This window comes from Cyrtonyx montezumae, unplaced genomic scaffold (assembly GCF_038088225.1).
Source record: "Cyrtonyx montezumae isolate F1298 unplaced genomic scaffold, pur_monq_1.0 scaffold_15, whole genome shotgun sequence".
Lineage (NCBI taxonomy): Eukaryota > Metazoa > Chordata > Aves > Galliformes > Odontophoridae > Cyrtonyx > Cyrtonyx montezumae.
Window position 1 is genome coordinate 3,392,766 of NW_027071881.1, and position 12,258 is coordinate 3,405,023.

The following is a 12,258-nucleotide window of genomic DNA, read 5'->3' on the forward strand; positions in this document are numbered from 1 at the left end:
GCTTCAAAGTGAGTACATTGGTGCAAATGCAGTACTGGATGTGGAGGGAGTTAATGCTTACTTAACTTCACATACCATCCATGAAGTGAAGCAGAAGAAAGCTGTCATGATCAAAAAGGGCATCCTGGACCATCCCTTCTGGACACCCAACACCTGTGGGGTCAGGCACAGACCCTGATGCATGCAGTAAGGCTGCACCTCACACTCCAGGTCCCAGAGAGCACAGGGAGGTCAGAAGGAGCCTTGCAGCAAAACAATGGGTGGGGGACCCTCACAGAGAGGTGGGAACAGCGGCAGCATCGGGGAAGGAGCTGACAGAGCCCCGAGGAGGGGGGTGAGATGCAGCAGCACCAGATGAGCACCTGACTGCTTTTCCTCTCTCTTAGCTCTTCTTCCAGGGAGATGTATGTGAGGACGTGAGTAGTAGTGCTTGCTCCCTTTTGGCGGTGGTTTCAAATGCATTCAAATGCTGCTTTTTGTACACGCTACTTTTCAGACATTCTCACTAAGTCATTTTGCTTCAAAAGTATTTTTGTTCTAATTGGGACTATTTAATCTTATGTTGAAGTTCTGAGTCTAAAACATAACATGATGATCTGAACAATGATTTATTTAGGTGATGGACTGGAATCTTGCTTCATTTGTTGAGGTGGGTACTAAAAGTATTAAAAACCAATTATCTTTTCTAATTAACAGCCTTTCTTTAAAAAACAAATACTAATTTTAGTAAGAGTTGCCATTTAGCTTTGATGTAAGCAGATATATTCATCTGAATTTTCCTCAACGTGCACACTGGCAGAAATGGGCCTACATCTTGGGATGGGGAACACTACATTACCTCCCGAGGAGGGGACATGGATGGAAACATAGGTCCAGTTTCTTTTTGATAACATGGATGTTTCATGCCCAGATTTGATGTACTTCTTGTTGAATTAATCCTGTAGACTCTTGTTCTAAGTGAGCTGGTTTCACTCTAATAGACCAAATACTTTTCTGGGAGCTCTAACTGAACAGTTACTCCAGTTAGGAGTACAAATACACAGCTAGAACAAGACACACTCAACAAGAAATCCAACCTTCCAGCTTCCAGCCATTTATATGTAGGACTTGCTTTTTACTTCCTTGCTTGCTGACATCCCTTTTTCCTTCATCCACAGCAATTTCCTTCATATACACAGAAGATAAAACTGGTCTCCTGTAACAGTGCTGTGCTTTTCCAGCAAGGATTGGGTTTGGCACAAACAAGGAGAGATGACAGAACTACAAAACACTTTGTTCCCTTTTCATTGTTGCCTTCAGAGAATTAAGTTTAAGGACAAGTCCTGACCTCTGAACTTAAGCAGGAATGCTTCATTTTGTTGATGGTAAATGCTAATACAGAGAGAGCCTATCAGAAAAGCAACTCAGGAAATATGGCTAATCTTCTTTGGTCTCTGAAATGAAATGACTAATTGTTGAGTTGCCTTTTGTTTCTTTTTAACCAGCTTAACAAGGAATTTTTTACTGGGAATCTGAAATTCATGTGCCTTTAAAGCCAAGTATTTGGCTTCTAGAGCGTCAGTATTTCCCCTGCTAATGTAAATAGGGGTTTGAGGTGAGAAGCAAAACATTGTTTCTGGCTCCCATTGTTTAGCCAAATCTGAAGTCACTGTTGAAGCATTTTAGGTGACAGAACAGCCTTTCCAGAAGACTCCTATGAAGACTGATGAAGAGGAAATGCTCATATTGTTATAGGAGTCACCCTTGTATCACTGGCTGTGCAGGAGTAGTGAGCAGTTTGGTGGAGTTCCCAGCCATCTCTACTACCATGCTGTACAGCACATCTTGGAAGTGAATCAGAGACAAAACTCAGATTTAATACCACTCCCTCCTATGGAACAGCCAAGTGGGAGATGTAACTCACATCCAGTCCTGGTTTTGCATTTCCTTTGCTGATTTAGTCCTCCTGGAAGCTCAGCCACAGTTGCTTATTGAACATGAGCACAGAGTGAGGTGCACCCAAGGTGTGTGCTGAACTGGGGAAAGCCTGACCTCTGGGAGACATCTAAACAGAAAAAAGGAGCGGGGAGTTCAGAGAACCAACGGCCTTTCTCTGGAAGCCTGACTTTCTCTCCAGGACCTGTGCTCTCCTTCCTTCCCATTGCTTTTGCAGCATCGAGCTGGCATGGTATAAATTTGGCACGTGGAGGTCAAGTGCAGGAAACAAGACTCTTCTGAAATGATGCTCTGACTGCTTTACAGCCACACTCTTCTGCATTTGAAACTCTTTAACACAGTTCAGAAAAGAGTCTTGTGTCTTCAAGATAAATGATTAAGTGGCACCCCACTAAGTGTAATCTGGGACTGTGTGGAGATGAATGTGCATGAACCTCGCCATTGTTCCAAAGGGAACAGCACTGCAGAGTATTGGCCACCTGCTCAGAAAATACTGATGAGGGAGAATTAGCACTGACAATACACATAATATGATATGCATGTAAACAAAGCATGACGTCACTGGCACAGCAGTATTGCACTACCAGGCCCTTGCTTAAGAAACTCAGCCAGATGGATTTTGGTATTTTAGAGACCTGTGACCCTCCTAGGCAAGGCTGAATTTAGTATACTGAGTGAAATCTGGAGCCCCTAGTTATTTCTGTCCAAAGTTTGGGGCCTTTCTGTAACAACCACCAGCACACCCAGTGCAGTGCAGCTTTCTCCTCTGTCCCAGTGCTCAGCCTCAGGTGCCAGTTCTGTCCATCCACGGGAACTCTTCCTGTGGTGCCCTTCTAGGGCCTGACACCAGGGCACGGAGATGAGGATTGTTGTGGACGTATTCATGTCTGGTATGGTTGCACAGGCAGCTCCAGATTTCAAATGTTTAAATAAAAACTGTTTATCTAAATATATATATATATCTGTCATCTAATGTCTTTAGCAGATAAAGCATCTTATGACATATTTAAATAAAAAATAATAATCTAAATTAAGCCTTCAGTGTTAAAGAAAAAGTGATGTACAGAAAAGTTCCCCAACTAGTGCAGTCTCTGTGTGTGGGAGTGCTGGCAGAACAGCAGCATTCAATAGGACAGAAGTTGTCCTGTAACAATGTGGACTTCATAGACTACAACTAAAATCATATACACAATCTACAGTCACTCACTTGGATCCAGTGAAGAGATGCTTTAGATGCTCAGAGGAACCTATAATGTCCTTATGCTCAAGAAGCACTGTGTTCCAGGCTGCCCTGCTCATCTCCTGGTGCCTGACCCTGCAGGCTAGAGTGGCATGGTGGATTTGGTGCTGCCATGTAGCCCTTCCAGGTCGGCGTGGAGCTGAGGGAGCCACTGTTTTCCAGTGTGGAAGGGCTTTGAGCTTCAGACTGTTGTTGGAAGTAGGAGTCCACACGTGATTTCCTTCACCTTTAACTACGAGCAAGGAAAAAGGTGGTTAGTGAGCTAGTAATGAGAGCTGATGGGTAGCAGTGAATACATACACCCCACTGTCATGGAGGAATGAGGCCTAAGAGTCTTGCCTCTGTGCAACTTGAAGTCTAGCACAGCTTGACTGGTGCGAAGACAGCAGTCTGGGATGAATGTAGTTCTGTGGGTTTTGTGAAACACAAAAGTGCTGTGATCCAGGCAAAACGTGCCCCATGTTTGGACTCCTACGTGTAGTACTTAGGGCAGCAGCCTAGAATTGTTTAAATCAGTTGTATAGATACAACTGTTTGTGGTGTGGATTCTAATAGCTCAGAGGATAAGAGGGCTGACTTTTTTTTCTAGACTGCTTTTAACCCCATCAGTTCATCAAAGGACTGAGGGACTGCCTCTCACCTTCAGGTTTCTTTTCCAAAACTGCTGTTCTTTGGAGAGCCCAGCTCAGGGGTGGAAGGTCAGTCCAGCACACACGTACGTGTGATAGCTCTGCTTATCAGTCTTGCTGCTAACAGAGTAGCACAGACAAAGCCTTCCTCCCAGTGTGCTGCTGGTGTACATTTGTTTAAAGAGCAACATCAGCATGTTTGTTGGCTGGTGAGACAGCACTTGTGCATGCTGTGGACCATTTAAGCAGCCAGCAGCTTTCCTAGATTATATGGAAAGGATAACCAGTTCTCTCACTGCAGGATTTCCTGTGAGAGGCTCTTTGCTCTGTGCTAGGCAGGAAATTGTCCCTTACCTTAAAAGTTAGTGACTGCTAGGGTTATGGAAAAATTCCCTATAAGGATGGCCTGGTTTCTCTCAAATGGTATAAAATTGGACCAAAAGAAGGAAAAAAAAATACAGTGAAAAACTTCGGTGTGCACAAGAAGCAGGTGTTCAGTTTTATAAGGTGGGTCTCAGCAGCACCGTGTAATAGTTACACTCTGATTTTTTGAGGCTTCAGGATTTTTTAAAACGTTGTATAAAAGCTGCTGAAAAATGATAACGTGTGAGTACACATCCAGCAAAGAGACTGCAAGGTACAGGCAACTCTATTATATCCTTAGCCAAAACATACTCCCCTATGTGGAAACTGCATCTGCTACACTAGAGATGGTAGTGAATCGTTTTCCCAGAATGCCATTGTGTATTACTGAGCTCTGGTTTTATGATTAGTCTTTAATGCATTTAATTTATAGAAAAGAAATATCTTCAAAAACTTGTTTCAATTAATTTTGGCCGCAGTAAATTACTGGGAAGTGTTTATCAACTGCCACAGCTCTGAGCTGCAATGCTGTGACTGCTGGAGAGTGATAAGAACAGCATGAACAAAGGGGAGAAGAGAGGGCAGTGGAAGTGGGACTCCTCTGGCCTGCCGCCATGACCTCAGGGTCGCAGTGGCGATGGTCCTTGCAACAGCACACAAGTTTTTGTGCTCAAGAAAGCATTTTTCAAGAGAAATTTGGATTTGGAATGTGCTAGGAATGGTCATGTGGCAGTGAGCAAATTTTAGACCATGAGCAAAGCAGCAGGAGGTTTTATGAGTGCAAGACACATTCAGGCAAAGCCCAAATTCTGACTTTGGACGACCACTTTAGTGTTCCTCAGGGTGATAGGGGTTGCATGTCCTTTTCTGCTTAAAAAGGAAAAGCACAAGGCTTCTGGAAGTCACTCAGTGCAACCAACAAGGGCACTTGAGTTGACCCCTGGTTTTCCTATTCTTGATTTGCTCTGATTTGGTATCAGATCATGACTGTGTAAGATTAACCTCTTTCCAACTGATACAAAAAGAAACGAGCTGATGGGTAGCTTGTAGCTTGAAAACTAGTTTGGGTCACTCACCATCTCAGACTTTCACAGAGGCTGGTGGCATCACAAGTTGGTTCACCCTATGGGAGAGGAAAGATGTGACATGAGAGAGCTGCACTTAGCTAAGAAATAAACTTCTTAACAACATACCAGCCTGTTAAATTCAGGTGCCTGTTTCTTAATGGCTTATAAAGAGACAGGATGTTAATAACTGTCCTGCACTATAGTATAAAGCTGAAACCCTTTCACAGTGGTGATAGCAGTTCTGACAACTGCTGGAACATGCCAAGTAATATGAAGACACTAATTGACAAGGATTTGGGAAGGCCCCAAAGGCATTCAAACATAGCAACTGTTTCCCTAAGCCAGTATCAAGACAGTATACAATGGCTTTTGAATGGTGTCCTTCAGACATGACAGCATAAATGTAAACAGTCACCACTGATAAAAGTTAAATTAAAAAGAAAGCTGTCTTCCCATTTTCAGCTCCCGAAGACCTGCTGCTGTTCCAGACAACTGCTCCCAAGTGATTGATGGCGTCCGTGGGGACTGCAGTGTCACCAGGGAGAAGCTGTTCTGCACTTCCTGCTACTGAGGGCAGTGAGGGGAACAGATCATGTTTTCTCTGTTGAGACCAGGAAGAAAGCAGCAATAGGTTCACAAAGATTACCCCTAGACTCAGTCCTTGCTGTTGCACTGCATGCCCTGTACAGTGCAGCCTTCCTTGTTAACAGCTCTGAGCTGCAGCTGCCACCAGGTCTCCTGCTGCAGCAGATGACCTCTTCTTTCCCACACTGTTCATGCCTTCTTAGACTGTTCCTGTCCCTAAGCACAATCTCCTTTAATAGTGTTAAGCACAGCAGGGCTCTTGTGTGGACTGTAATAACATCAGTCACCCTTGAACTGTAATACATTTGGGACTTGCTTTTCATCTTGGTTGGTCGTTGACATCAGTGGAAACTGTGCTGGATAACCCCCACCTCACTTAAGGTTCTGGCTTGAAGTAACCATGTTTGTAACTCAAATGCACTCTATCTATACCTGGACAATGTGAGAATAAATGAGCACAGAATTGGAGTCTTCTCATACCACTTGGCTGTTATCTTAAAATAACAATTTAAAACCATGGTATTGTACACCTTAAGAGACTGCAGCAGGATTTTGCCATCACAGCAAAAACACAACTTCTTTCCAAATCAGTGAAAACCTTGGGGAGGCTGAAAGGAAGATGACAGAATCTCTGCCAGAGGTCCAACCAGGTAAGAACATCACAGTGAGACATCGCTTTCCTTTGGAAGATGCTGATTCGTTAAAACTCATCATTGTCTCCCTCCGAGATGTCGTACCTGACCCAAGGTACTGCTGAAAAGGGATGGTGCTAGGTTGAGATTTTAACCATGCTTTAATTTTCAGAACATATCATAGAGATAAAACATGACCTCGTAATGCGACAGTACTTCAGAAGTAGGATGTACACTATGATATTTTTGAAGCCATCAGAAAACACTAACACGGATGTTTGAATGCTGAACTGTGTTTGAAAGTAATGCCCAAGATTCAGAACACATACAGAAAATGTTCATTTTGACATAACTTCAGCACAGAGAACCCACCTGCATTGCTGAGAGGTGAACTGTAAATGCACCCAAGACTTTGCTTCTTGTGTTATAGTTCAGCTTCCCACAGAATAAAACCACCTCCCACCTATGCACTTCTGTTATCCCCAAGTCTGGACAATTACTAGTCGTTTGCATTTTAACAAGTATTTCTCAGTTTTGCTTTATCTCTCCTTTACAGATGGGAGCAGAGGCCTAGAGGGGCTAATCCTGAAATGCATTTTGAAGATTTCACAGGAAATTAGACCCCTCAAAAAGACTTTTGAGAACCTGCTGGGGACAGAATTGGCTTTCAGGAATCACATAGGAAGTGGCCAGAAGAGAGAACTGAAATAGACTCCCAAAATTTCAGACAGGGCAGTTTTCATTCTTTCTAAACCACTGCAGTGTAGTCAGTGGTCATTGACTTGCACACAGCCTGATTTCAGTGAAGCTCAGCTTCTCAGCTTACAATGGCAGCTGCTCAGCTCTGCATTTATGTATTTTTTTAAGCAAAAATGGTAATAATAAATTTCAGATTCTCTTAGGTGATAAAATGTCTTGCATGGACTTAAGAAAACAAGACTAAACAGGATATAAATCCTCATTTATGACCCCCTTGTCTCTCTAATGATGATAACCCCACGTTGACTGGGCTGTTGCTTCCGATCTGGGGATATCTGCTGACTAAACATTAGCTCCTAAATTGTTCTATTTTCTCCGCATTGTTTTCTCAAGATGGTGAATGTTTTCATTCCTTGAAGAAAGGGGGGTGGGAACCACTCTGTTATTTCCTGAGGGGGAGGAAACTTTCCCAAACTGCCTTTCAAGAACAGAAACTGCACAACTTTTTTTTTTTCTTTTTTTTCTTTTCACGTGCTTCTCCAGTAGTTAAAATGAGACAGACTCCTTCTAACCCCATCATTTCCTCCCCTGTCAAACCCAAATAGTTCTCCTAGATCCTATCTAACTATTTCCATGTAATGTGACAGCACCTATAATTCTCAAGCATTTATATGACTGTCTGTTTAATATTAAACTACATGCTCTAGAACTGCTGCATATTTATGCTGCATAAAATGCATCTAATTTTACAGCACCTCAACCAGTGACAGAACTGCTTAAGAAAAAGACAACACATTTAAGATAACAGATGAGTGGCCAAGTCCTTTACAGGTCAGCTATGCTCTAGTTTCAGTTTCAGGAACTGCAGAGATGATTTTCCAGATTCCCTGTTCCTTTCATTGTAGCTGCTCACCTACCCAGCTGACACTGGAGATGACAGTTAGCAATTCAGACTGCAATTACAGGTTGCAGTAGCTGTACACCTTTACTGTGCTGTAACAGTTCATGACACAACTCTGAACCATTCTTTGCTGCCCACATCACATCCATGTGTGCTTCACCCTGTGTCAGCAAGAATAAACAATTTCCCTTTTCATTTCTATCTGTTCCAACAATTTAGGCTGAAGTTGTGAGCAGTGGTGGGAAATACATTTCCCACTGTCTTGCTGTAAGATATATCTGACTGAATGTTGGAGCTCCAAGACTTCATCATCTCTGTCCCTGAGCTTAAACTTAAGCAGGTAACAGGATGCTGAGAAGAACTGTATGTGGGCACTGTAGAGGAAGGCTGTGCTCATATAAATAAAGCTTTTGAGGCATAACCAAAACACCACACACATTCTGGTATCCTACGGATTTCCATACAACCCATTCTCTTGCTATCTGAACAAGTCAGGCTCTGGTTTCTGTAACAGAGAGGCATATTAGGAAATAACGTCCTAATTTTTACAGCCCACTGTACTTAACATCACTTAATTTTTACAAGCAACAATAAAATGCTTCAGTGAAGTCCTTCTAGCCTGGAAATAGCTCATTATTTGACTAACAAGAGCTCATTCAGTAGACAAGAGTGTTGGGGCTACAGGGGCAGCTAGATTGACAGCGGCCTCAGCGGAAGGGAGGGTAAGTAAATTCCTGCTGAAGCCAATTGCCAAAACACATTAATATTTTAGTAAACAAAGAAAGGAAATGGACACAAATTTACAGACCATCCCACTCAAATTTTCCACTGCTGTCTGCACACTGTCAACACCCTCACAAACCCAGCTTGCAGTTTGGCCTGCCAGCAAACAAACAGATAAGTGACAAGACCAGGAAACACCTCGTTAAAAACACACATAACCACTGGTCATATGTAATCACATATGTAAATCACATAATTCAGGCTCTACACAGACACTGCTGCCTTGTCTCACCAGTATTTAATCACACAGGGATTTATCGCTGTATTTCTCTGGGACTTTGTCACACCTCCATTGGAAGCACAGAGTATGCACAAAGCCAGAAGGGATGCACATGTGGGCACTGTCTTCATGCAAAAGATTTCTGACCCTGAAAATGAATCAAAGAAGACCATGGATAATCTGCTTTGTCTTATTTTGCTTACTGCTGAAACCAAACCAAAGTGCTCGCTCTGCTTGGCTGTGTACCACGTTTGCTGGGTAACCTACTGGTCCCAACAATGCATTGCCTTTTTGCCAGACACGTTACCAAGTGCAAAATCAGCAGGGTGGAGACTCTGGTTCAAGTATGTACCCTTTAAACCCTTCATTGCACATTTTTTAATCAAGCAGTGCAGGATATAAATGTGCAAAAATGTCCAAAGTAACAAAGGATGGTTGCAGTTCTCACCAGCAATTGGAAGGAGCTGGACTTCCCTGCTCCAAGAGAGTAAGAACAGCTCAATCAAGGATTGCTTCCAATCAGGATGTCCTGTTTTAACTCATCTATTTTGATAGTTAAGTCAGTGGTTTTGGGCCAAGACACAAGATTAACAACATACGTTATTGCTGAAACTCAGTGCTTTGAAGTAAAAGGATCCTAGTATGCTGTGTCTGAAAACGATGGAGTAAAGATGCATGAAAGGTAAGTAATAACAAGTCAAGCTAGAAAGATCCCAGCGAGGGGTACAAGGACAGGACTATGCACTGAGCTTCCTGATGCACTGTGACAGGTTCACACAGCCTTCCAGGAAAAGGGTCTGTTGGATGAAGCTGAGGTCAGTTTGTTACAGCTTTGTAGTGCTATGCTTACTGCTCTTTTCATTAGCAAAGAAGCAGGTGTAGGAGTAGCTTGCATTGGAGTAGGAAAGCACTGTTCAATTGAGCTCTGCTGGCTGCTTCGCTCATTTATAGCCAGAGAGGAAGCTTGGGGTTTGTGTCAGTCTGAAGCCCTCCAAACGAGGCTCAAAGCTGAAGACTTGGCTGTGTGCAGCCCTCCTGGCAGCTGCTGGCACAGAGCTGCCCTTCCCTCTGGAGCCAGAAGAGGTGGCTCGGACTGTGTTGAGCAGAGCTCTCTGGGGACGCTGACGGGAGCTCCGTGCTGGTGGTGACAGGTGCTGTGCCAGCTGCACTAAAGAAATGAGTTGGCTTAAATCCCCTTTTCCCCTTCACATCAGTGGGTTTACTGAAGAGAATATGATAATTGTGTACAGCAAATACATTTTTTCTCTCTGTTTGGTACAGCCTCTCAAAGCTGCCCAGACTCAGTTACTATTTTCCATCTGTTCACTTAATCCAGGTGCTGACTATATGTTTGCCCCCAGAGGAAGAAACATAGGTCAGCTTCTATTTACCCTCTTTCACACATCTTAAGAGGAGAAGAGTGGCAGAAAGTCAGAAATTAATAACCTTTCCTTCTCTTTTCCAGGCAGCTGCAACAGAAGAGATCTGAAGATGATCGGTTAATGGCATTCAGTAGGAACTGAAGACTTGGATGGCAGTGAAGTCTGCCTTACTGCTCTGCAGTGGGATGCTCATGTGGACTCCTGAAGCTACGGAGGATGCAGCTCTCTGAGGCCCTCAGAACACTGGGCTTGTTCTGTCCCTGTCTACATAATTCTGCTGGATAACGATGGGCTCAGAGTTAAGATGATCTGTTTTCTAGAGCCATGGAAGATGTGGATAACATCATACTCTCGTGCACTGAAATAATGGAGGAAAGAAGTGGAGGGTCTTGATCTTTTCTTGGTATGATCAAAGAGGAAAGGGTATACTATGACGTGCAAAAGCAGGTATGATGTAATTCAATTAAAAAAAAATCCTGTACAACTTCCTGGTGCCAACCAATTAGAAACATATTTCTTACCCTCAGAATAGCTACCTCATAATACAGCTCTTTTCAGCAATATCTGAGCTACCAGGTATGGGAAACTGTCCTGTTTTACCCTGCATAACAGTCTGGGCAAGCCCTTTCTGGCACATGATAGTGGCCTGGCAGCAACGACGACTAAGCCAGAGTATGTAAGACGCTCTTTCTGGAAGTACTGGAATTAATAAGCCAACAGTTTTGTCCCTGTTTCACTAACAGATATCATTCAGATCAAGGCCCCAGCCACAATTAAACTGCTCTAACACACATACAGTCACAGCTTGCTGAAATTCTGCCCTGCCAAACTCCTCCGGTCCAGATTCAGAGTGCACAAGTCCACTGACTTCCTTCATGCTAAGTGTACATTAATCTACTATTAACACTGTTGCCTTGAGTATGAGCATGCAGTTATCCACATGAAGAGGTCATCTACTGTTGATAGAAGTCAATACCTTTATAATCTGTTCTGTGACTGTGACAGTCTGCAAGAAGCAGACTGGCAAGGCTGTGGTGTTTATTACTTGTTCCACTTCCCTGCATTGGAAAGGGTTTGTGGCTTGGAAGACTGCCTTCTGTTCAGGTGCTCCAGTCACCTGCATGAGATCCCATCAGATTTCATACCTGTGCCAAGGAAGCCTTAGCAAAGAAATTGTCTTAGCAGGAATTTAAAATACCTTCCTGTGTGCTGAAGTCCTTGCATGCCAAGAACTGCCCTTTGCAATGACAGTGCAACATACTGCATCAATGGTGAGCATATGGTTTAAGTCCCCTTACACCTTGTGGGCAAGAGCTTTTAATCTTGTTTTACAGTTGATGTGCATTTTAGGGACAGCATTTACTTCCTGAAAGTCACAGCAGAGATTCAGTAACCAAGGCAGTGGCAGGACTCAAATTAGTTCTTGATGTGATACTCTTAGCAAAGAGTATTTTAGAAAAAGAGTCTTTTTGCTGCAGAACAGCACAGAAGTAGCTAGCAATAGTCTAGGAATGCTGTTTTGCTTTCTCCATGGCAAAGGAGATTAACCTCTAAAGGACAGTGTATGTGAGGAATTGATGGGCTTGGAGAAGCCCTAAGTTCTGCCTGCAGCCTCTGCCACAGCTCGTACTTAGCAAGAGCTATGCCAACACCAGCTGGCTCCATCCTTCTGCCTCTACTTAAGCACAGCTCCTGCTGCCAACAATTAACTTCAACAGCGTATTTCAAATGCTGTGAACATTTTGCATAAGGACTACAATTCAGCTCAACATGTCTGTGAACAACCAAACTGACCCTTGACACCTTCCGACACAACCTGCAG

At 43.4% G+C, this 12,258-nt stretch overlaps 1 protein-coding gene across 1 annotated transcript in view; it reads right to left on the bottom strand.

The window, feature by feature from the left end:
* Nucleotides 1-2,901: 2,901 nt before the first annotated feature.
* The window catches only part of SPNS2 (SPNS lysolipid transporter 2, sphingosine-1-phosphate), a 118,259-nt gene continuing 108,902 nt past the window's right edge, over nucleotides 2,902-12,258 (bottom strand). The window contains exons 12-13 of the mRNA XM_065731752.1: nucleotides 5,244-5,290; nucleotides 2,902-3,407 (exon numbers count right to left, since the gene is read on the bottom strand). Of these exons, the coding sequence (XP_065587824.1) occupies nucleotides 5,248-5,290 (43 nt within the window). The 3' untranslated portion in view covers nucleotides 2,902-3,407; nucleotides 5,244-5,247. The remainder of the gene's footprint in view (nucleotides 3,408-5,243; nucleotides 5,291-12,258) is intronic.